Source organism: Apodemus sylvaticus, chromosome 14 (genome assembly GCF_947179515.1).
Source record: "Apodemus sylvaticus chromosome 14, mApoSyl1.1, whole genome shotgun sequence".
In the NCBI taxonomy this organism is placed as follows: Eukaryota; Metazoa; Chordata; class Mammalia; order Rodentia; family Muridae; genus Apodemus; species Apodemus sylvaticus.
The window spans coordinates 56,875,240-56,901,477 of NC_067485.1; the positions used below are offsets into that span (position 1 = coordinate 56,875,240).

Here is a 26,238-nt window from a genome sequence, read left to right on the forward strand (position 1 = left end):
CACATGAAAACAGAGATTAGATTCTTCATTTTCTTAGTGGATGTACTCTTTCTAAGTAAACATCTGTTGAGTTCTTTGCTCTCTGTACAAAACATCTGGGGGTTGGGGTAGCTGGCAAGTCTGCTCAACAGGTAAAGGCGCTTGCTGTCAAACTTGCTGACCTGAGTCTGATCACCAGGTCCGAGACACGGAAGGAGAGAACAGATTCCTACAAGTTGTCCTTTGACCATCACAAGCACAAGGACATCACGTGTACCATGTGTGCATACATAAAATAAATAAATAAAATGTAATAAGAAAACCCAAGTGAGGATGCTTCAATCCCACTTGAGAGAGAGAAGATGAAAGCAATCACCAGGGGCAGAGGGAGGGAGGAACATGGGTGGGAAAGGGGGGCGGGAAGGGAAAAGGGGAACATGATCAGGTATTGGGGGAACAGAAGTGAAGCCCTGAGGGCCAGCAGAATGAAGGGAAACAGGTAAACTTGGGAAGTAAGAGATGGGGGGACCCTCTAGAATGCACCAGAGACCTGGGAGATAAGAGACTCTCGGGACTCAAAAGGAGGAACCTTAGATGAAATTCCCAACCATAGGGAAGGGGAACTTGTAGCGCCTACTTCCAGTAGCAGGACATCAAATGAGGGATGGGGTTGTCATCCCACAGTCAAAAACTCCAACCTAGACTTGTTCCTGTCCAAAAGAACTGCAGCGAAAGAAGAGACTGAAGGAAAGGAGGTCCAGTGACTGGCCTAAATTAGGAATCCATCTCAAGGGGAGGCTCCAAGGCCTGACACTATTACTGATGCTATGGCGTGCTTCCAGACAGGGGCCTAGCATGGCTGCCCTCTGAGAGGCCCAAGAAGCAGCTGACTGAGACAAATGCAGATATACCCAAATTGCAGAATAGACTGAAGTTGGGGACCTCTGTGGTTGAATTAGAGAAAGGCTGAAAGAAGCTGAGGAAGAGGGTGACCCCATAGGAAAACCTGCAGTATCAATTAACCTGAACCCCTGAGATCTCTTAGACACTGGGCCACCAACCAAGCAGCGTATAGGAGCTGACACAAGGCCTCCTGTCACATACACAGCAGGGGACTGCCTGGTCTGGCCTCAGTGAGAGATGACACACCTAACCTTTGAGAGATCTGAGGCCCAGGAAGTGAGGAGGCATGTCAAGGTGGGGTGGGGACATCTTCTTGGAGACAGGGGAGGAGGAATAGGATGAGGAACTGTCAGAGGGCAGACTGGGAGGCGGATAAAGACTGGATTGTAAAAGAAATGAAAGAAAATTAAAAAATAGTAAAATAAAAATATGTACAAGGTTTCCTTTTATAGAAATAGCTAAATTACAGGTCACACTTTTACGATGAAATGTGTGCTTCTAGGAAAAACAATGCTCGACAAAATATGTGGGAATGGCTCTGTGTTTCTCAGTGTCTAGTCCTTCAAGTCCTAACAGCGAACAAAGGTCCTCAAAACACTTCCTTGGGATTTATAGAATCTAATTATTTCAGAGACTAGCGTCTACGCATCTGAGCCTGGATGACCCAGTACATGATGACAGGCAGCCGTGGGGCTTATAAAACTTCAGCACCTAAAATGCTTGCCCCAGCTTCATCATGGCCATGTAAGATGGAGTAGATGCTTACCATCATGTCCCAGGGAAACCAATACAAAGATGCTCCCAATATATACTTAAAATAAATACAATAAGTGTGTGTTCACATATGTGTGTATACATATGTGCATATATCTGTGTATCACATACAATTATTCCCCCAGAATAAATCTACTTGACTTTAGGTTTTCAGTCCTTCTCACTTTATCCATAACACTGTTGCTTTTTTTGAATTGAAAGGGTTTAGGAGTCTACCCAGACATCTAGCCTGACCCTTTAAGCCTGGTATTTAAGTAAACAGTGCTTTAATATGGATAGCAATTATTTTCAATTTAAATATAGAAACAAACATGCATCCTCTTCTGTCATCTGACTTCTGGGCTTGTGTTTGGCTGGTCCTTTTTTCCAGGGCTTCCTCTCAGTTGTGGCTCTCCTTACTGTAGACATATTTATGCAGCAAGGCCTCACTAAAATGTTTTTATCACTTAGACTCTGCCCCATTAACAGAGAGTGCCCCCCCCATCTCGTGTTGAATTAGAAACACAACAAGAGTCCGGCATGAGGGGTTCTGTGTCAATGTCCCCATGCTCAGTTGAAAAGAAGGCACGGACAGAGCAGGGGAAGGCAGAGGAAGTAGGGACCGCTTCTAGCTCTTACAGAATCTGTCTGGATACTACAGAGACCACAAAGCATCTCTGCAGTGAGGAGACCTAGGGACATCTGTGATCACCAAGGAAGAACAAAGGTTCAATGCTTACCTGGCTCGGGCCTCTGTGGGCATTGGTGGGTCACCGGGGTGGCTTGGGGAGGCTGGCTGTTGCAGCGGTGAGCTGGGTATCTGCTTTGGAGACCTGGGCACTTCAGAGAAAGAGGTTCTTCGCTCAGAAAAGGAGGCAGAGGACCCGTCTTCTCCTAGTGGGGGACCTTGGACTCTTCTCTGGTTCTCCACATTAAGCAGCAGCTCCTGGTCAGACATGTTGCTTCCCAACGGGGTACAGTCCTGGGACAGCACCAAGCTGGTCCTGGGCCCTGACTCTGTCCTGGAGTGCCTGGAACTGGCATCCACGCTCTGTTCTTCTTGCTTGTCACTTTTTCCTCGCCTCTCAGGCACATCTGGGTCCTTCCGAGACTTGGCATATCGAGACGAGTATTCAGAGTCGGCCTCGGGGTCCAGGGTCAGCCCATACTTTTCTGCCAGCTGCCGCCTCCTCTCTGCTTTGTATCTTGCGATCCTTTCCGCTTTGGACTCCAGATTGTGGGTGTCCACGGAGCCCAAACTATGGATGCTCGAGGTTTCGGTGCAGTATTTAGAAGGAGTTTGCTTTTCTAGGGAGGACTCAGGAGTGTCTTCCTCTTCATTGGATCGCCCTGCAAGAAGACCACAAGATAAAACATAGTAGGTCAAGTACAGTCGTGTGCACAAATGCAGAGTCTGCCACACTGCTGAGCAGTCCAGCCTGAAGGCCCCATTCAGGAGGCTGCATCTGCCCCCCACACACTCCCAGGGCCCTCTGCACAGCTTCCGCTTTATTTTCATGTTTTGTTTTTGAGTCTACTATTTCACACGAGGCCAAAGGGCAAGTTCAGATTCTTCTAGAAAGACAGCAGGCGACGGGAACTTGTGTGATTTAAAGAGCTGGGCTGTGGTTTCACGGTGTTCAACATGGTAATTATTCTTATAGATGTGGCCTTGCCCAGGTTCCCACACACACACATGCACACACATCAAAAATGTTTAATTATCTGAAAACATTCGAGACCCTTAAGTCACTTGCTAGGCTGTGAAATCAATTTCTACACTGCTCTAAGAAATACTGGCTTGTTCTACGTTTGGAGATTTCTTCATCTGTTTCTTTTAAGTCCACTTGAATGAAATATGCCTATGTTTATAAGTTTCCAAAGACTTCTTTTGGATCATAACAAGATTAACCAGAATTTACTTTTGAGGTTGGGATGAGACGGAAAGAGGAACCCATCCTTTCCTCGTCTCTTGACTTGCTTAACTCCTAGTGTCAATAATTCTTTCTTGGTTGTGCATCCCTTTAGCACCAGTACATGGCCAAAGCAAGAGGACAGTGAGTTTAAGCCAGCCTGGGCTACATGCCTGAGGTCTAAAAAACAAGCCTTAATTTGTTCACTATATCTGATGGTTAAGTTATATGTTGCATGGATGAAGACCTTATGAACACACAGGGGTTTGCTTCTGGTAGTTTCATCTATTCTTGTCTCTTCGTGTGGTTCTTTTTTTTTTTTAAGATTTATTTATTTATTATATGTAAGTACACTGTCACTGCCCTCAGACACACCAGAAGAGGGCGTCAGATCTCATTATGGATGGTTGTGAGCCACCATGTGGTTGCTGGGGTTTGAACTCAGGACCTTCAGAAGAGCAGTCAGTGCTCTTAACCACTGAGCCATCTCTCCAGCCCCTTCGTGTAGTTCTTTATCAAAAGTCATAAATGCCAGCAAACTGTAGCATCATGCTGTGAGATGGTGAACTCCCTCTGAAGAGGAAACTGGTGAGCAATTGTTAAAGGGAGCACCTCAGAGCCTGAGCCTGGGACAGAGCTGGGGAGCTCAGCCCTGAGCGAGTCCACTGTCGCCTCTGAGGTCAGGTCAGGTAACAAGTGTCCATGACTAGGCATGCCCAAGGAAAAGCCAAGTCACACAGAGCACGTTGAAAATGAATATGCAATACATCTACACACATGACAATAGAAGGCCTCTGTTGCACGAATCCTGAGAGCAATGACTGCAGTGACACACAGTCAGCTTGCAAACAATCGTTGACAGCAGATTCTGTGGTGCAGGATGAGAGTGTGGAGAGATGGACACCATGCCTGCCTCTGGTAGGTCCCTGTCTAGAAAGGTCTGAAGGCCCGAATACTTAAGAACTGTATATACCCACAATGCCCTATTGTTGGATGGGGTGGTTAATATTCCTCATCGACGTGACTAGATTTAGAGTCATTTCCAGAGAGGTTTAACTGAGAAGAAAAAATTTACTCTGGTGTAAGTGGGACCTCCAAAGGGGCTGGAATCCCAGACTGAATAAAAGAGTGGGAAAGAAGAAAGCCAGGGAGCAGCAACAGCATCTTTCCTGACCCCCGACTGTGGGTGCACGTGACCAGCTTCCTCTCCCTCCCCACCCCAACATCATGCCTTCAGTGTCATGATGGACTGTGTCCCCCAAACTGTGAGCCAAGATCAGCGTTTCCTTCCGTTAGCTGCTTTGGTTGGTATTTCTAACTGGATATCAGTTGTCCCCTTCTCCAGAACTGCAGGATCATAAACGTAATGTTCTGACCTGACAAGGGCCCTGCCTGGCACGGTCAGACACTCACCAGTGTGAGGGCTCGAAGGGTCCGTGGCCCGCATGTATCTGGGTGTGTCTTCTTCCAGCAGCCGATGAGTCACTAGCCCTGTGCAGCTCTGCAGCAGGATGGGCTGGGGGTCATTTTCTATTCCTTCTAAGCGCCTAGCAATTCTTTCTTTTCTGCACAGTAGAGCAAAGGAAAGCACAGTGAGAGTGAAAAACCTAGGCCAAGAGACAGACTCCACGCTGCCACAATGAACGTCTCTACCCACCAGTGGCGCGCCACAAAATACTTTACCTTTTCATTTCCAAAAAGTCTTTCCTCTTTGGTTCAAAGATTTTTCTTAATTCTGCAACTACAACAGAGCAGAAAAGAAAAGAAAAACAAAACGTTGTGGTGGTTAGTGGTTAGGTGTGCATTGCACTGGCTCCAGCCACGCACCAGACAGGACTCAAATGCTGGTTCTCAGATCCCTCGTTTGTTTTCAGGTAGGAAGGGAGACACTAAACAGGTCATGTGTGCACGCAGCACCCACCCCACCCTGCTAAGGAGTAAACGCAGACAGGCCGAAACTGCAAGGCTTACTTTTATTTGCAAGACCTCTTTAGTAAGCTGGTTTTTATGTTTGTTTTTCTTGTGAGAAATCCCAGCATCTATTTTAAATTTTTGTTATGTTTACTGATGTATGGAAGTTTTTTTAACTTGAAAAGCATTTGCAAAGTATATGCTGTGAACCCCCTAGGGCCATCTGCAAGCTCCTGGCTTGCACACACAGCCACTCACTCCTACGTCAGCCTGTCATTTCATCTGTAAGCATCGGTCCCACTCACTCCTACGTCAGCCTGTCATTTCATCTGTAAGCATCGGTCGGTACATAACTGCTTTCCTTTAACTACAGTGGAAAGCAAATCCCAAGCCTCAGCAAAGGCTTCCCTGGAAGGAAGTGGTAACATCTGCTTCTACACTATAATCTAGGAGGATGATGTGATTCTTCTAGAACCACTAAGAACCAAGAAAAGAGCTCTGCGTGGCTGAGGGTTCTAGCAGGACACTGACGACGGGGCAGACCAACATGACAAGAAAGAGCTTCTTTGCAGGGATGGCCAAAGTTGGCAGAGGATGGCTTATAACCTCTTCCTGTCTTTGCTACATCAATTCTCAAAATCACCTGGAGGCATGGAGTTAGCAGAAAAAGGAGGGGCTACCCAGTCACAAGGCAGAGCTATCAGGACAAGGGAGGAGCTATGGGAAGATGGAAGAGTTATCCGGACGGGGAGAGGCTAATATGCAAGGAGAGAAATGATAGTTTAGGGTTAACATTTTGATAGGCTGACTCATAGGAGAAATATAATCAAGGGGCAATTAAGACATGGCATATAACTAATTAGTAATTGTTATTGCTCTGCTATAGCAATTAGCATAGCCTCCTGCATGTTGGTCAAAGTCTCTGTCACTGAGCTAATAAAAGTGAGCTAGCCCAAAGTGAGCACTTAAATTTCCATCGCTGCTTTTAAAGTGGACATTCTAACAAGTCAAAACTGCATAGGGATAATGTGCGTCTCACAATGGCCTTTATGCTTAGAGACTGAAGTGTGCCTAGTGTGTATTTTTAAGTGGCATCTGCCTTAAGACGTTTGCTGATGGGGATAGAGATATAGCTCAGCAATTAAGAGCACTGGGGGCCCTGTAGAGGACTCGGGCTCTCTTCCCAGCACCCACACGGAGGCTCACAGCCTTCAGTGACTCCACTTCCTGGAGCTCTGATCCTCTCTTCTGACTTCTGCAGGTATGGTGCCCATACATACATGCAGAAAAATCACTCATGTCACACATGAAAAAGAAAATTAGGCACCCACATAGTATACATACATACATGTAGGTAAAAATAATCCTAACCTAACCCTAAGTCTTTAAATTCTTTAAATGGTTTTTGTGTGATATCAGAAGTCTCGAAGGCCCCCTCCGAGACATGCTAACAGTATCCTGTTTCAGCTTAGCTCTCTTTCGCTTCCTGGGAACTTTAATTGTACTCTCAGACCGCTTAATAAGCTGCAGCATACCTACTTATCCTAAGATTCTTCACTTTGAATTCCTTACAAACACACTATCAAAATGTTTCCCAAAGTTAGAGTCAATATCCAAAACACAATTGACAGAATGCTGTGCTATAGCTGAAGCTCCTGAATTGTAGGGGTTGCATGTAGTAGTCGTCAACATATAGTGCAGATGTTAGTGACCATAGGTGGAGAAGGAAATCTATTTTTTTCAAAACATTGAGATTTTGATGAAACTAAGCTATCCATTTTCCAGCTGCTGCCATGGCTTTCTTGAGCAATTCTGAGTGGTCCTTCTGCCTCCCCGAGTCTTCTGCCATTTCTGGCAAAGCTTTGTGGTTGAGTTTTCAGGTAAGGCCTTCAAGGAAACCGGAGAGTGGGGCTCTCACATTCATGTGTCTATATGTTAAACATTCATTGTAAGAATATTAACACCAGTATTCAGGGTAATTTTGTCTGTCAAGTGTTTTTCTTGGGAAATATGGTTAGCTCTTCAACCGCTTCTGAGAGACTAAGGAATTCTGGTAAAGACAGTATTGGCCTTGGCCTTCCAACTCAAGTAGTCTTCCTTGGAAAGAAGCAAACATCGGTGGTAGGGTACTGCCAAACCTCATTCCTTCCTGTCACATGACAGCTGGAAAGAACAGGCCTGACCTGCTAGAGGTGCTCTCAACATTGGTTTGACTTCCAGTCAATACAAAGACAGGCAGCTGAGGAGTGAACCCCAAGAAATCTCAGGAAAGAATGATGCCCCAAGGGTATGAGGTTCCTTTCAGAAGGAAAACACTTTAGTACTGACTGTGGTTGGTAAACGCGTCAGGAGTCAATGAAGCATATTCTTTATATGAGTGAGCTGTGTGGTGGCCTGCACTACATTTTAATAACAGTGTTAGAGACAACAATGTACTTCTATTTAACTCTAAAATGAGAAATTTAATATTACAATAAGCCAAAAACTTATTTTATTTTAAAAATATATTACATTTGTGTGAGTGTGTGTGGGGGTGTGTATATGTGTATGTATGTGTGTGTTTGCAGGTTCGTGTGTGCCATGGCATCTGTGTAAGGGTTCAGAGGAGAGTTTTGGGGGTCAGTTCTCTCTTCCCACCTTGTAGGTTCTGGGTTGCCAGGTTTGGTGGCAGCGGCCTAGCATCTCAATGGCCCTTTTATAGTAAAGACTTTTATTCCCTTGTCTTGTTGATACATGTCACAGTGAGTCCAAGAGAGAAAGAAAAATGACCATCTTAGCGTTCAGCTTCACAGAAACAGAAACCTCTCACTAGTGAATGAGGTCATGTGACCCTTTGTCACTGAAAGGAAATGACTCTGAGACACAAGCTATTCAGCACTTGCTTGTCTGGGGCCCAGGACAACCCAGCAGCAAGTGGCACAGAAACAAAGCCCATTTGTCAACATTATACTGCAAAGAGAAGAGCTGACAGACAGGATGTTGACAGACCCTCTGAGAGTAGTCCTTCCCCACACACCTGCCCCAAATCAAGGACATCAAAACTAAGTTGTGAAGAAGCCTGGGGCTGAGGTGAGGCTTGGGAACATTTTGGGGTGCTGTATAGAGAGCTAAAGCCTGGTGAATTTTGAACCACGAATCTGATCAGCACATACAAATACCATGTCGACCTGGAGAAACTACTTATTTTTCATAACCAACTGTATTAAATTTTGGTACTGGCCAATATGCCTCTGCTTTTTTATTTTGTTGAAATTACAGTATGAATTTTTAGGAACCAGCAGCACATCCATCTTTTGACCTCATTTGCTCCCTGAGGTAGTCATCCTGAGGAACTGGGCGGAGAAGACAGAAGAGGGAGGGAAGACCCTAGCAATATAGACCTGTTCCAGACAGTTCTTGTCAGCCTCGATGGAACCAAACTCTTCCCCTTTACACTTAGTTTCGATCATAATCCTAGAAGTTAAACACAGCTTTGTCTTGGATGCAAGTGGGTGTCTGTGTCCTCTACGATGACTCCTAACAGCTTTTCATCACATGCCCAACAATACAGACATCTGGGCGCAAATCCACTAGAGCATGGTCCTGCCCACCCCCACCCCCGCAACACAGCTTAGCACCCAGGGCGAGCAGACCATTTCCCCATGACAGACAGCCTGCTTTCTACAGTGTCAGACTCTGGAACTCAGCTGGGTTCTCAAAAATGTAGCCTGTTTATGCTCCATATTCCATGGCTCTCTCGGTGAGGCACACTGACCATCCCTTGTGGTGCCTAACCTATAAATTAAATGTGATCATACATACACAACAGCAAAGGACATGGCACACAGTGTGAGCACTGTCCCAGTTTCAGACACCCCCTGAAATCTTGGGGCACATTCACTCCATACTGGGGAGTGCTATGCTTGTGGTCTTTCGTCCAATGACATCTACAGCCTTTAATTCTGTACTCTGCTCCTCTGCGCAGCGCGTGACAAAGCCTGCATTTCACCTGACAGCTGTATATGTACAGAAACCCTGAAGCATGCCCGTGCCTAGGTTTGCCTCAACGTCCAATCCCTGGAGCCTTTCAAGGGCTCATCCTCAGGAGGTTGTCTGGGCAGATCATCTGTTTAGCTCCCTGGGGTACATTCCAGGTTGTCGGTGCATGCCTTTGAAACTGGATTTGGTTTCTATTAAAAGAAAATGTCTTCTGATCTAATTTTTCTTCAACTTTTCCCCCTTTGAGCAGAAACAAACCAAACAAACAAAAGACAAACAAACAAAACCCTGTCCTTCCCTCACCCAGCCTTCTCTAAAGGAAGGGCTCCCCCCACTGCTCTGTCGAGATGCTGGCATTTTGGATCCTAGTGATCATTCCTCACGCGACTGTTACTGTTGGGGAAAATAATGACCAGGCAATGTTTACATCCTGCTGGAGGCAGAAGCGAAGGGAGCCGGTTTTGGACACACGCAGGCAGCCTGCTTAGTGTGCTCCTGTCGCTGGTGGAACAAACATCTCAAAAAAGGTGACTGTTGAGGCTGCTCAGAAGGCTTAGTGGGGACCCACATGGTGACAGGAAAGAAACAATTCCCATACACGGAGTCGCTCTCTGGAATGTACTCACAGATGTATGCAAACATATACTCTATAATGTATGCAAACAAATAATAATAAAATATCTTATATAATTCAAAAGACGACGGAGGTACTGTGTCCACCAGCTCTGTGTTGCATTACAGGAAAGCCAGACTTGTGATGTGTTCAGTCACAGTACTTGGGAGGCAAAGGCAGGTGGATCTTTGGGGGTTAATGTGCAGCCAGGGCTACATGGTAAGACCCTGTTTCAAGTGTGTGTGTGTGTGTGTGTGTGTGTGAGAGAGAGAGAGAGACAGAGAGACAGAGAGAGAGAGAGAGAGAGTGAGGGAGGGAGAGAGAGAGAGAGAGGAAGGGGGAGGGAGGGAGGGAGAGAGAGAGGAAGGGAGGGAGAGAGAGAGAGAGAGAGAGAGAGAGAGAGAGAGAGAGAGAGAGAGAGAGACTATGAACTATTGAGCATAAATCCTCTATATGGGGAGGAAGCAGAGAAAAAAAAAGAAGCAGCCCTGGTTGGGGGAGGGGCGCAAAGGAAGACAAACTTAGAAGAACAGTTAGCTTCAGAGAAAGGTAATTTGAATATTTCTTTAAAAATTATCTTAATTCTATTTCACATTTTTCATTAATTTTTTTCATATCATACAATCTGATCATGGTTCCCCTCCTCCAACCTTTCCCACACCCCCTTCCCTACCCACCCAACCTTTATGTTCTTCCTCTTTCTTTTTTAAGCCTGTGACTGTTTTGCCTGTATGCACGTATGTGCACTACAGTGATGCTGAGTGCCCCGCAGAGGTCAGAAGAGGGCGCTAGATCCCCAGGAACGGGAGTTAAAGCCGGTGTGAGCCACCACATGGGTTCTGGGGTCCAGTCCCAGGCCCTCTGCCAGGACAGGTGCTCTCAACCCCTGCCCAGACATCTCTCTAGATCCTTGAAAGATTTTATTTCGTGAGGCACAGTTTGATGTTTCCCCTCCTGGCCCTCCTCACAAACCCTGGGATTTATAGGCTTGAGCCACCACACCTGGTTTCTGTGTCGCTGGGGTGAAGCCAGGTATCTGCACACCAGACAAGCCTTCTACCAACTGACCTACATCCCCAGCCCCCAACTGACCTACATCCCCAGCCCCCTTAGGATGGTCAAAGACGAAGAGAGACTATGGCCTCTGGGCTCTCTCCTCTTCATTCAGCCTCCTGCAGCAGCTGGAAGGACGAATAACAGACGGGGGTGGGGGGTGGGGGTGGGGGGGGGCGGGGGGATTTGCAAAATTCAGGAAAGGCCCCTAAACTGAATCTAGTGCTTGGAGGGGGAACAAAGAGACATGGAGGTGACCACAGACAAAAGCGCCAGGGAGGAGCGTGCTCAGGCCCTGCCGAGACACCTGAGAAGCTCTTACCTTTAGGGAGCGCGGCTAAGCGCTTGGCATCAAGGCCTCTCCTGTGGTTGGCAGGTTCTTCTTTATCGTCAAAGGAAAACTCTTTCTGAAAGCTGAAAGATATCCCATTAATGCCGTATGAAATTCAGATGGAGACTGAATACTGAGCAAAAGAAAGCACTAAGCAGAAAATCCGGGCAGCCATCACAGGTAAGCGTGTGTTTCATACTGGTAACTTCCCCCCATTTATTTACATTTCTTTTAATATGATAATTTGTGTATACGTGTTCGACTATGTAATTACACTGCATGAGCAGCAGCTTGGTGTGTGTGGTAGAGAAAACACCACTGAACCTGTGAACTGTCTTCCTTTATTCAGACAGGCAACACCCTCTTGATGCCAGAAGAGCCGGAAATGTTAGGCTAAACCACCTAGCCTTCAGTCTCTGCCTCAGAAGACCAGCAACTTGTGGAGGCAGGCTGGGTGCTTGTTCTGGTGTTAAATCATATTGGTATTATGCGTGCCTTCAAGCCACCACACATCGGAGTGGGCCAATGGGGAAGAACTACCCAGCAAGCCCTGTCAAGCATGCAAGAGGGCGAAATAGAGGATGGAGGAGTGGGCTGTGTCCCGTCACATATGCTGACCCAAACCCTAGCTACAAACCCCACTCTCTCCTTAGGACTCCATGTACACACAATTTGGAGGTTATCTAAATGCATGGTGACTGGCCTGACCGATTTGCAGTTGTTGCTGTGCTGTGAATATTGCCACTAGGACTGGATTCTTGCTAATCACCAAAAGGTAAAATTAGAAGGTAAAAACCCTCTGCCTTGTGATTTGGGCTTTCTCCGCTGCTGCATGTCTTGTGTGCACAGAGACCCTAAGCCAACGATACCTTTTACACTTGGTGCCCTGCCAGGTAGGTTACTATGGTCAGGTCACATGAAATAACAGCCCAGGTTTCTGAAGTTTGGTGTCCCATTCAGCCAAGGTCACCAAATTGTTTGGCTTCCAATTTATACTATCCTTATCCTAGAATAAGTAATCCCTCCCTCTCTCCTTGTCCTTATCTTTCTTTTCCTTACTTATTAGCTTCATTGTCGTTTAGATAATCCGCTAGGGAAAGGTTACGGAATGAGCCCAAGGTGCCATTAATGACGGGCCAGAGACATGAGCCAAATAACACATCTGTACTTTTGTTAACTGCTATCTAATTCACTTTATACTTAGATGTGCATAGAATATACCAGAGATTTCCTGCACGGTATGTTTATAAGATCCACTCTCCAATTTCAAATGCAGTCAGATAACTCGTTATACCAATGTGAAGGAACCAAGTCCTTTGTAGTGAAATGCCAGAGTCACAATACTTTAGGGACAAGAGCATCTGAGGGGCAAGGAGGCTGGCACAGGAAGCTGGCAAGAGGACTCCTCCTCGCACAGTGATGTACAGGTGGAGGCCCATCCCCAAGTGCACTGGGGATGACCCTGTACCTAGGACTGTCTGACTGTGTGGGGGCAGTGGCCTGCAGCAGAGGGCCCTATGCAGCTGACTGGTATGTCACAGTCTTTCACGTTTGCATTGTCTTCTATTAGCAATGTGTGACAGTAGGTAAATTAGATTAACACCCACAATGCCTGAAGCGAAGAAAACTGCAGGCTCAGTTGAAAGAGAGGTGGTTAGACTGGAGAAGAACTCACAAGGACAGGTGAGTAAAACAGACAGTCAGAGAAGGAAGGAAGGAAGAAGGGTGTGGGGAGGAAATGACAGGAGGGGCAAGACTAAGCTCTCCCCCCCAAAAAAAGGCTCCCTAGGGGCAGATTCCAAATCTTAGAGGAAGATGAGAGGGAACCAGAGCAGTAGCAACTGCTAAGATGGCAATCAGTTACAAATGTCACAAGCACACGTTCTGTTTCTCAAGGGTTCCCAGAAACAGTGTGGAGTATTGAAGAATCGATATTGCCTGAGAATACTGTTCAGTCTCTCTCTCTCTCTCTCTCTCTCTCTCTCTCTCTCTCTCTCTCTCTCATACACACACACACACACATATGCACATACTTGGGAACTGAACCTGGTACTTTGCACAGGTTCCTAGGAACTGTACCATTGAGTCATGCTGCCAGTTCATATCAGTTCATGTGTGTGTATGTGTGTGTGTATACACATATGCATGCATACATGTATGCATATGTATATATACATATATGTATATATATACACACATATATATACACATATATATATATATATATATACACATATATATTTCCTTCAGGAAAAACATACTGCCAAGCAAACTCAATGGAATAGAAAGCTAAGAGCCTGAGGACTGCATATATGGCTCATTGGGAAGCATTTGCCTAGCATGTGTGAAGCCCTGAGTTCTATTCCAGGCTGAAAAAGGGAAGAAGGCATTTAAGGGATCACCATAAAAACCACCACACATTTCCAAAATGGACAAGCCTTTGAACACAGCCACATTACCTTGTGGCTTTTCTTTGATGTGGGAATCCCAGGAATCCTAAGTTCTTCTTGTTGAAATCTAAGGGGAAAAAAATAACATAATGTTAAAATAGTCACGCAGTGGCTTAGGACGTTCCAATGGGGAAAAAAAACAGACATTTTTAACCAAATAACAAAACTGACAACTTCTAGGAAACTCCATGCAGAAATCTTGCACACCAAGCTGTCTCTTTTCAAGGGGCCCAGACACAGCTCATGGGTTAAACAAATATCTGACATCCTTCAAAGCGATTTCAATTGTTATGGCAAAAAGAATAACTTGAAGCAATTAAATACCAAATAACCACTATATACCGGGGGGGGGGGGCGTAATTAAACAAGTTGGGTCAAGACAACAAGAGATGATGCTGTAGTCTGCCTGGTGGGTTTGTGATTCCTGTAGAGAAGGGGGGGGGGTAGGAGCAGTACTGAAGAGCAAGGGGTACCTCGGCTGTGACTCTTCTGTTTTGTTAAAACCTAGACAACACATGTGCATGGTGTGCGGGTGTGCTTGTGCCAAGGCACTAGTGTGGAGGTCGGAGGGCATCCTGCAGGAGCCAGTTCCCTCCTTCTACCATATGTGTCCTTGGAATTGAACTTGAGTCACTGAACTGAGCCATACCACTGGGCAGACTCATTTAATTTGAAGATAGGATATATGATGTAAAGACAGCTGGTAACAATTCCATACAGGAAAGTCACACACCCAGGGTGAATGTGTTAATGAAAACCAGGCAGAGACAGGATTTATAACAGGTCTCACGGCCAGCAATCCGCTTTGCAGCTTTAGGCACAGTGACCAAACACAAGCAGACTCGAGACAGAAACTCCTTCCCCCAAGGAAGTGCTTTTATGATTTACTAGTTAGAATCAGAGCCCAAGGGGGTGGGGGGGCGTACAGGCTATAGCAGATGCTAACATTTCTTTATCCATCAAGTCCTAAAAACTGGAAGTTATGGCCAGCAGGGGGGCATTGGAAATGAAGTATATAAAGTCAATTAGACATCCAGGCTTATATTCCAAGCCCACAAGCATCCTGTCAGAACAATCTGAAGAAAGACAATTATGATCAAAGGGTGATCAAATGTTATAAAAGGAAGTGCTTGAATTTGTTCTGGTCCCAACAGAGTACTTGTGCTGTGAAATATTCTGGGTATATAATGACCGGGTCTCACATAGGCATTTGAATACCCAGGCCCCTCACTTTTGTTCTGTCACGCACTAACTACAAGCACTCCAGCAAGCGGATGGGAAATGGTGGTCTTTCTCTGGGCTGGGAAGGAAGCCACAGAAGAGGCAATGTTCTCTCCAAACTGTCTCATACCACACGAAGAGTTAAGAAAAAGAGGCTCACCCACCACTGTCTGCGGATATAAGTTCATAAATAAGACAGGTACTTTCAGACAATATTTTAGGTACAACTTGGCATATTTGGAATTTGATCCAAATTTTGGAATTTAATTATCAACATTTGTCATATAAAAGCTTTCGTGGCTTAGCAATAGAAGGATAACAAGAGATTTCCAGCAATCACATGCTGTAGTCAGGAACTGTGACAGTTAAAGCATCCTTTCAGACAGCTGCAGGACTAGACAGATGCTGGAGAATACTGGATTCCACAGCAAAGATATTAGAAAATGGATGCAGAAATGAAATGTAGGTTCCATATCCCCCACCTCCCCGTCTTACCTTGTTTCTCAGAAAATCTGCAGGCTCCCAGGCAGCTGGAAAGCCCTGGGCTTCTGAGCATGGCTGCACACAGAAGGCTGGGTACTACCAGCCTGATCTGACAGCTAATTCCCAACCAGCAATGGCTTTGAGTCCCTCTAAGCAAAACTGGGTTGCAAATTTCCAGAGTGCGGGGCTAGTGTGAGCGACCAGGCGTGCTCTTGGCTTTGAGCTCAGGGTGAACACCAAGCAAAAGACTACAACAAATCCAGCGCTTCATCAGAGTACAAGCAGAAATTAGACGGGCGACGCTGCTGCAGGCGGCACTCCGGTGAGGGGCATTGAGGAGTATGCCACGGCCGGGCCACAGGGTATCAGAGAATGCTTTGCCCAGGAAGACAAGGCTGAGACCTAACAATCATGCCAATGTCGAGAAGAGTTCTCCCACTTTCCCGAAAAACAAACAGCCCCAGAGGAGCGAACCCCACAGAGGCGATGGGTTGCGGCGAGGTGCCTAAGTGTTCCCAGGCTTTCCCACGCCTGGCTTTGGCTGAGCTAAATAAAATCTTTCACTTAACCGGGAGCCAAAAATCCATACTTAAGAGTTAAGATTTACAAGCAACATATGAGTAAAACTGTGGAGAAGAAAAGGCAGATATTACCAGGAGAGTCAAACATTTTAATTTGAAACAGAAGCCATTGTGCTTTAGCAATCAGCTGCTGCCTGCCCTGCTTCCAGAAGCAGCTTGCGACTGGTGGGCTCAATTCTGGATAATGAGTTTGGAGGAAGAATGGACAATAATTAGAATTGGGTTATTTCCTCCCTACAAAGGGACATTAGAGAAACTTACAGGGAGTAGCCTGCCTTCAGAAGATAATTGGTAAAGATGGCGCCATGACATCAATGGAAGGCAGGTCAAGGCCATCATTGTCCGTCCTTACCCTATGTAGTAGAAGGGACCCTGAGTTTGTCTGCCTTTGAATCTTTGTTCCTGAACATTTATTTGTATCTATGTGGCACACAGTAGGTCAGCAGTAAATATCTGCAGAATGACCATATGAAACAACAATAGAATACTACTCAGCAATTAAAAACAATGAATTCATGAAGTTCTTAGGCAAATGGTTGGAACTGGAAAATATCATCCTAACCCAATCACAAAAGAACACACATGGAATGCAGTCACTTATAAGTGGATATTAGCCTAGAAGCTCTGAATACCCAAGACATAATTTGCATATCAAATATTCCCAAGAAGAAGGAAGGAGAGGACCCTGGTCCTGGAAAGGCTTGATGCAGCATTGTAGGGGATTGCCAGGACAGAGAAGAAGGAGGTGTTTGATTGGAGACCAGGCAGAGGGAAGAGGGCTTATGGGACTTACAGGGAGGGAGGAACCGGGAAAGGGAAAATCATTTAAAATGTAAACAAAGAATATAGAAAATAAAATAAAAAGAAAGAAAGATACTTAAGAACCTACCATCAAACCTGATCAGCTTAGATACAAATACACTCCTGCTGAAAATAAAGAACCCAGCAGTGGATGGACGAATGGAGGGAAGGACGGACAGACGAGTGTCCTACTCTTTGATATTAAAATGTACTCTACACTCTAATGCATAGGAGCACTTGGATGACAATTGGTGGCACTCTTTGGGGAGGTTATAGAATGCTTAAGGAAGGAGGTGTGACTGGCAGAGTCCACCGAGATGTGAGGAGCCTCAGATACACAAGCCACTGTGCTTGCCTGACAAGATGAACTGTATGTCCTTAAGCTGTGATCCAATATAAATCCCCCCTCCTTTAAGTTGCTTCTGTCAGGTATGTTACCCCAGTGACATGAGGAACTAAGACAGTATGTGCTACCATAGAATACCCATGGTCAGGGACCTTGTGATGATTTCTCTACATGTTCAGTTACCTCTTGTGAGCCCAAGAAGAAATGTAGAAGACAAGACTATTAAAAACAAAAGCTTAGAAAATAAAGCCCGTGGGGGAACCGTGTAAGGCTGTGGATACAGCTGACTCTGGCCAGGGGATGGGAGGCACATGAACTCTGCAGAGGGTAGGAAATGATACCTCGGAACAAAACTGGAAGAATTACTAGAATTGTTGGCTTCACCTATTAGCCCCTATACAAAGCAGACAGATTCCTGGAAGGAAGGAAGGAAGGAAGGAAGGAAGGAAGGAAGGAAGGAAGGAAGGAAGGAAGGAAGGAGGGAGAGAGGGAAGGAGGGAGGGAGGGAAGAGGGGAGAGGAAAGGAAGAAGGGAGGGAAGGAGGGAGGGAGGAAGAAGGAAGGAAGGAAGTTCTTTAAGAACCAATGGGTATAGAATTTAATCTACTACTAAGTATTCTATCTGTAGGGAACCAAATGAGATCAAAGAAACCTCCATTTCCTGTCACTAGAAGCATCCACAAGTGACTGGGGACATGGGAGATGGGAGATGGCAAGGACACTTGCTGTGACATATGACAAAGGGCAGCTCAGCACACTACTGTAGCTCTGACTATAGCAGCCCCTGTAATTCGAGAAACAGCTGTCCTTGAGGAGGTCTCTCTTGTGGAGAAGGAAATGGAACAAGCCCAAGCAGGAAGGAGAGTAGCGACTACCTGCTTGTGGATGCCACTCTGTGATGAGGTGAAGCTGTGCATCTGTCATGCCCTCACTTCTGTCCTTGGTGTTTGCCTCCTGGACCTACCGTGCCCTCCTAAAGCCTTCCAGGGAGGCTCTATGCTATGATAGGCAGGCCTAGGACCCCATCTATAGACAAGAGCGCTCGGATGGATAGAGAGTGTGGGGACATTTCCTGGGAAGTCACCACAGTGAGTGAAGACATGGGCAGACCAAAGAGACTTCCCTCTTTATTACGTGCTTAATCTGAGGTAGAAAGGCCTAACTTGGGGGAGTCCCACCAGTGGGAGCCCGCATAGGCTCCCTCATTTCCCTGCTATCACAGTTGAGTTCTTCATGCATTCCAAATTCTAGTCCAACTTCCTCACTGTGTGCTTCCGGAAGTGCTCTGTGGATTCTGTTCCGTAGTAATATTTCACACAAGCTGCAAATAAAATTTTACCTTCCATCATGACGTAAGGTAATTTAAAGCAGGTTGTGCGTGCAGGGATGAAAGGGCAGAAATATTTTCAACAATAAGATATATTACCACTCACAGCTACCTCTTTATCAGATGTGTTGAAAGAAAACCATGACAAACTTCTGATATAGCAGAATACCTTTTTTGAGGCAAAAGCTTACTGAAATCTTCTTAAAGAGTTATTAGTGTCTTTGAAATAAAACTTCAAACAAAAAGTGTTAACAGTTGTCATGAAAATGAATTATATAGATTCCAAGTTGAATTAGGGTCTCTTATTAATGATTGGTGGGAAGAAAAGTTCAGGCCCTTCAGCAAACAGACAAGGGATTTCCAGAGTAAGAGAAGAGGAGCCTCAGGAGGTTCATGTTTAAAAGGTGCCTGGGGATGAGGGTGCAGCTCACCCTGCCCGGAGTGTACAAGGCCCCAGGAGGCATGACTGCCAGTGTCACGGCATGAACAGATGGGTTAAGACATTAAATGAATACTGAAACATGCACACAAAGGCGCATTATCCAGCCTTCGAAAGGAATGGTATTCTGACACAAGCTACATGGGTGAATCCATACTGCATGGTTCCATATATCGTAAGTTCCTACAAGAGTCAAATGCAGAGTCAGAGAAGAAAGAGGCCCAGGAAGAGGAGGTGATAGCTCAGGTGTGTCCAGAGGGTCCAGGGAGCAGTGCTACGAACAAATGTAACTTGTGTGGAGCACGAATGTATAAGGGATCTGAAATAGCACTTGGCCAATAAAGTCCCAGCATTTACTGGGCAGAATATAAAACACTGTAAGTGAGACATGCAGGGGCTTCACTGAGGAAGAACTCTCATGCAGCAAGAGTGCTGACACCATCTCGGTCACCAAGAGAGGTAGAAAAGGTTTCTCCCCACCCCCACCCCTCAACACGCACTGCTTGATGGTTTTTACGTGACCTGATGCAAGGAAACTCCAAACTACCAAGGAGGGTTTTTATGAGTCAGATGGTGAGCATCCTTGACAGGCCGCAGATGTCCCAGAACTAGAGGAGAGTGAGTGGCAGGAGCTTTGACTATCCTTGGGACCCTTAAAAGGCATCTTAACAACACTGGCCTAAGGTTAGATTGTACAGAAAATTGGAACACCCCGTCCTTGTTGTGTTGAAATGGCTAGACATGTTTATACAAACAAGAATGGCCAATGGCCCGCCAAGTCACATACTTATTAAGCATGAAAGCCTTCCCAGCCCAGTGGGATTCCAGGAGGGTCCCAAATGGAGACATGAGTTTAAAAGCCATGAGCTGCTCACAGGACATGGGGTTAGCTGGGAACGCTTCCTGGAGAAGGTGCTGCTGGTGAGCAAGCTCCCCTCCGAGGGAGGTGATAGCAGCAGGTGCCCGAAGTGGAGCTGAGAGTGTGGGCCGCTCCAGCTGGAAGGAGGGCCGAGCAAAGGTGTGAATGGATCTTGTCAGACCACTGGAAGGTGGGAAGGGAGACCGTGGGCAGTCTCTGAAAACACCAGAGGCAGCTCTGAACTTCAGCAGTAGAAAAAAACAACAAAGTCATCATCGGTTGACACGGAGCTAAAACAGATTGTGCTGTGCTTTCAGACAGGAAGAAAACACCTAGGCATGGAGATGTTGTAACCCAGCATTTCTCTCTCCCTCCCCCCTCTCCCCCCCCCACACACTCTATCATTTATCTTTGTATGTCAATCTGTGCTGTCCACGCACTTAGCCATTCATCACCTATCCTCCCTCTCCCTACTTAATTCTCTCTCTCCCTCCCTCCCTTCCTTTCTTTCTCCCCCTGCCTCCCTCCTTCCCTCTCTCTCTTTCTTTCCCCATCAATCATATATTCTCCTCCCCTTCTCTCTTCTAACGGTATTCATGACCCCACCAAGAAATCCTAAGACACTACCTAAATAATACTGTGTAACAGGTGGTCACATCTAGAGATGATATAAAGGAGGGTGCGTTTAAATTACATATGAATGCCATGAAATACTGAGTAAAGTATTTTAGCATCCTTGGGCTTGAGTCTCTTCTGAGAGTCCTGGAAACCAATATCTGAAGGATGCTGGACACCAAGTGATCCAGTGAGCGCCTTCCTTCCTTTAGTGAGTCTGCAGACCAGGAGAGACGAGCTAGAGACACATTTTTAAACGAAGTACCAAGGCCCTCAAAGCCCAGGTTAAGCACTGATTCTTTTGAAGTATTGTTCTTGCTTCCTGTGGGCCAATCATTTATGAACCCCACCCTATCTTTGAGCTTTCTGGATAAGTCCCTGGAACCTTAGCCCCAACCAGGGCCTCGTTGCATGAAAAGCTGCCTTTGCTCTAGGGTTATTGTGAGGCTCTGCATCCTGAAAACAGGAACAAGTTGGGAACAATGCATGTCAGAGTCTGTAAGCTGCACTGTTCTAGACAAATAGATATTTAATATTATTGTTGTTGTTGATATTGCAGTGTAGTTTGCTACTTTGTAGTAGTTAAGATGGTTCAACGCAATTGAACAAAGCAGCCAGTGATTGACTTTCCTCCCTTTGAGAAGGCAAAGCAGGCGCTGGGGGGTGGGGCTCACAGAGCCCTGAGTGTGATCCCCTGCTCCCCAAACAAAAACAAGACAAAAAAGCAAAACGTTGTAAATCTACCCTAAAAAGTGGCTAATCCTTAACATCAAATTCATTTAAATTTTCCTCCATTATTAAAATTCATTATTGTGGTTGTTACTGTCATTCACGTGTGTGTCTGAGCTCAGATGCTGAGACGGACTGTACACAGGTCAGAGGACAGCTTTATGGCATCCATTCTCTCTGTTCACCTTTATGGGAGCACGGCACTGGGAGCACGGCACTGAGCCACCTCCTCACCCTATCAACATCTGTCCTTCCCCGTTGAGACTCTATGCATGAGTGTTTGCCAAGCATCCTTGAGGTTCTAGGTTCTGTAGCTACACCTCCACCCCTGCGCCCAAAAGGAGACAAACCTTTCTGATAAAGTTGGAAGAGTAAATCAGTACAAGCTACACAGCAGAAAGAGCCCCAAGTGAACTACTTGCCCTCAGAGAATCTCCGCTACAGGCTTATTTTCTAACCATACCATAAAGCATGTCTGCCTAGGAGCCCACACGCCCCTGCCATTGCAGGGCGCTATAATTAACTGAACGGTACTAGGCCATGTCTCCAGGGTGTGGGCTCTCCAGCTCCTCACAGAATATGAATCCACCGCAGCTGGCCCTGCCAGCCTATCTTCAGACACCAGCCTCCTGGGGCTGCCTAATAAGGTCATCTGCAAGTTGACTGGCTGGCTTATAGGTCACCCACTGTTTACCCTGCAAACTGGGCTGGCAGGCAAAGCAGGAGCCTACCTTTGGCAGACAAAGGGTTACCCTTTGCCAGAACCTCTAAAAGGGTTGCACTGAGACCCATTATTATAACAAACTCCTCCCAGCAGAGGCCAGACTCTATTGATTGGTCTACTTTAACCATTGAAGGAAAAGGGTTCCTTCTAAGGCAGGCAGGAGTTTTAAACGGAAACTTCCTTTTCTGACTTTCCCCGGCCTTTTGAAAGGTTCCTCTTTAGAACTTATGTAGCATGCATATGTCTCTAGGAAATTCCTGACATTGAAATAGCAAATATACACATGTCCCAGATGCTTCACAATCCCCTGGGTCAGGGGCAGGCAACAAAATACAGCATTGCAGAAAATAAGTTAACACTTGCAAAAGACACATTTCTGTATTTTCGGAGAAGGAAGCTGGGGTGTTGATCAAACTATACTTAGACACAAACATTCATTATGCTGATTCTATTAAGATTCAGCTCAGAGCCTCCCGGACCAGGCTCTTGCACTGCTATATAAGGAGAAGCAGAAGCAGCAGCAGCAGCAGCAGCAGCAGCAACAATGTACAGCTCACCACTGCTTACAGCACCTGAGTCTGTCCGCCCCTTTGTCATTCAGCGGACGAACGTGCCACTCTCGGGCTCCTCAGGACTCATACAGGCCCAAAGCTTCTGACTGTTCAACGGGGTCTCCCAGGAGATTCAATCGGAGGCAAAACTGGGAAGGACAGGCCAAGGAGACAGGAGCACATTCAGGGGCAGAATCACAGGGACTGAAGCTCAGAGTGTCCCTCAGGTCCATTCTGTGAGCAAACCCCAACAGCTCCCTGGCTGTGATCCCCCCTGCCACCCCCCCACCCCCATCACTGCTGTGCCCAGTGACACTAACTCTGAGCAGTTTGGCACTAACCTATCATCTCTATAATTTCTTAGTGACTCAAGAGTTACTGTTTGGTTTCAGAGCCAGGGACAAGAAACTGCTGTGCATAGTTTATATATTGAAGCAGACCTGGCCTCCAGATTCTCCCAGCATCCCTCAGTCCCTACCTGGGAGATTCTGTCCTCAACCCTGAACTTTCCAGCCCAGGGGCTGAGCTGCCCCTCCCCAGAGGCTCTTCCCTATAGAATCCAGGCATTTTGTTCTCTCCTCTCTCTCTCCTCTCCTCTCTCTGCGCACACTCTTTCTTTCTTTCTCTCCCCACCCCCCTCTTACCAAGGCGACTTCCCTGGCCTCATTTCTTGGGGCCAGTGAACTGCCCCTCCAAAAGCAATTATATCTGCATTTAATATAATCGAATCTGGCTTGAATTGGCTCATTTCACTGATGGGGAAATAACTTATCAGTTAGTATGCAGCAGATACGCTTTGTATCTCTAGGAAATAGAGTTTGTGGGACTTGAGACAAAACTATGAAAAACAGAGGTCTATCACATGCTAATGTGTCAGGGGTTAAATGTTAGGTCAGTGTCTAGTTTTCCTTAACCTATGATTTAGTCAAATAGTTCCCCCAGGAGATTCTAGGATGGAAGTGATTGGAAATTCCTGTCCAGGAGTTCTCAACATCACAAGCTCTACCCCCTGCGTAGTGCACGGTGGTGTTGAAAGCAAGGCCGCCAAGAGGTAAGGGATCCCTTGGTCTCAATACTTCTTTTGCTCACAACTTTGACCCTGAAGGAATAATCTGCTTTGGATTTTCTAACTTAGGCAAACCAGGCAATAAACACATCTTCCCGCCTGTGTTCGTCAGTTTCCCTTCAGGCACTAGCAGTCTGGTTAATAAACCCCATTGCTTGCTCAGGTAACACTTAGAAAGTAGATATCGGCTTGGACACTTCTTAGGATTTAAGTTTCCATATAAAAAGATGGAGATATATGGGTTTTGTTGAGGCCTGTTAAGAAAAATGCTACTTCCTCCTGTCAAAAATATAGAAGTGATAGTCTACCTCTCAGTGGAGACCCGGCATTCTAAACCACCCGAAATATTACACACTTCTGTCTCCTCCTCCTAAGAGTAAATCCAGCTGAGTCTGCCAATTACCCAGCCAGGGGTTCACCCCACAGGAAAACCAATTCACTTGCAGCCAGCCAATGAGATGGGAGGAAGAATTATCCCACGAATAAGGCTCCGGACGGAATTGTGTTGGGCTTCTGTCGTGTAGCACTGTGGCCTGCCCATTGGAACATAACGTTTCCTTTCCTTCCAGATAGTAGCCGAGACTTGGGTATGCCTTCCCGACACGCTGTACTGTCTCGTTGGTTCTCTAAAGCTCCCTGCCTGCAGCCCACCTTCCTCCACGTGTCTGTTGACTCATCATGCAACTCCATCACCGAGCCTGCCTGCTTTCCTGGGCTTCTCCTCAAAGGCCCTGGCTCCCCCCCCACACACACACTCTTCATCTCTCTCCTCCCAAGAACTACTGAGGCTGATTATCCAGGGGGGTTTGCTTGTTTGTTTTGGTTTGGTTTTTGTTGTTGGTGTTTTTTTTTCTCTCTCTCTAACTCTAATAAAAGTGTCCTTGGGCTTCCTTCTGAATCTGTTTCTAAATTCTCATTAGTGAGATGAAGAACCCAGATATGGGACTCTATAGTTTCCCAGATGACAATCTGGGGAGGCACATGGAGTGGCTCAAAGGTCCACGTTTCACACCCAGAAACTATTGGCTGGCTTCTGTAATGGCACGAGTTCCAAGCTGTTAATTCTTCAAGGATGCGCAGGCATAAGAGCCTTGAGTGTCCCTTTGTTTTCCTTAGGGGCCAGCTTCGATGGCTTCTTAATCTGCACTTGCACCAGGTGACAGAGAAAGACAGCGAGTTAATCTACTACTTCGTATTGTGTGCTCCAGTGCTGTCAATCAAGATGGCTTCCCTCAGATCAGCTGGGCTTGCAGGAAGATCAGCATCTACCCAACCATCACTCGCGGTCCATCGTCAGAGCTCAGAATCTCTAAACTAACGACAGCAGCAAAGAACACACGGGTGTCTAGCAGGGCCTGGTGGCGCTGTCCTTCAAGTCCAGCCCCTTGGGAGGCTGAGGTGAGATTGCAAGGACTGTTTGGCTATAGAGAAAGTTCAAGGCCAAATGCTGGGAAACCCCATTTCACAATAAGAAGTTTTAAAAAAAAAATGGCAATGGGATATATAGCTCAGTAGTACAGCACTGCCCAGCTCTTCAAGACTCTGGGTTCATCCCCAGTAGCAAATAAACCAAAATAAAATTAGAGCTAATGAACTAGATGGCTCAGTAGATAAGAGTGTCTCAAAAACATGAGAACTGAGTTCCCAGCACCATTGTCAAAGATCATTCATATACAGTAAACCCTGGTGCTGTGAGGGACTCATTCGGGTGGAGCATTTGGATTTTGGGGGCCTCAGCAAACAGTGAGCTCCAGATTCCATGAGAAAATCTGTCTGAACAGAATGAAGTGTAGAGGGACAGAGCGAACACCAGGTTTCCTCTGTGGCCTCCCTGTGTGTATTTACTTGTGCCCACACATATGTATGTACTTGTGCTTTATGTATACAGATATGTACCACATACACACTACACACACTAAGTGAAACCATCAGCAATCGTGCACAAAACCATTACTGATTTTATTCTCACTTACTATTATGACACTGTGAAAGAAAATTCTTGAAGTCCTTAACAATGAAGACATCATTACCCTCTCCTCCCAAAGAGGCATCCCGATAGGCTCCCAGACAGCCTCTAGGCACACACTTGGCCATTCAGGGCTGGGACCTTGTACTGGGGTTAGAGGTGTGGATTTGGCCAGTGTCTATGCAACAGGATGATGCCACCTTGTACCATATTTAAACTACACAGAACAAAGGGGTTTATTAGAACCTTTTCCTGTTCCTAGGAGGTAAGAATGCTTTCTCTATTTTAACATTTAATTTTGTCTATTTTGTCTTTTGACTTTAGGGCAAATATGCTGTTTAATCAGGCCCCGGTGCAGCATCTGCCTAGTGTGTACAGACACAGACACAGGCACAGAAACAGACACACACACACTTGCACAAAAGGCCAACACATTGTTTGCTATCTATTTATAAGACATTATTTTTAAACACATTATCAGGCTATTTTCATGGATGTATTTTTAACTCAGACACATGCTTACCCTGGGCTAAGTTTAAAATACATTGATGCAGTTCTAAGATTTCTCCTGCAGCACTAATTTAACTCAGCCCCCTCAGATACAGCTAAGACAACCAGCTAAAAGCACCACATTCTTTTTTTTGAAA

The 26,238-nt window shown here is 46.0% G+C and overlaps 1 protein-coding gene across 8 annotated transcripts in view; it reads right to left on the bottom strand.

The window, feature by feature from the left end:
* Svil (supervillin) overlaps positions 1 to 26,238 on the bottom strand; it is a 184,626-nt gene that overhangs the window by 60,699 nt on the left and 97,689 nt on the right. For 6 of the 8 annotated variants that reach the window (XM_052157230.1, XM_052157229.1, XM_052157224.1 and 3 more), the window contains exons 1-6: positions 22,581 to 22,620; positions 13,894 to 13,951; positions 11,426 to 11,517; positions 5,232 to 5,289; positions 4,962 to 5,113; positions 2,376 to 2,985 (exon numbers count right to left, since the gene is read on the bottom strand). In XM_052157230.1, coding sequence (XP_052013190.1) covers positions 2,376 to 2,985; positions 4,962 to 5,113; positions 5,232 to 5,289; positions 11,426 to 11,517; positions 13,894 to 13,951; positions 22,581 to 22,605 — 995 coding nt within the window. In that variant the 5' untranslated portion in view covers positions 22,606 to 22,620. Of the gene's footprint in view, positions 1 to 2,375; positions 2,986 to 4,961; positions 5,114 to 5,231; positions 5,290 to 11,425; positions 11,518 to 13,893; positions 13,952 to 22,580; positions 22,621 to 26,238 lie in introns of those variants that run through there. The other 2 variants (XM_052157226.1, XM_052157227.1) reach the window with 1 other exon arrangement.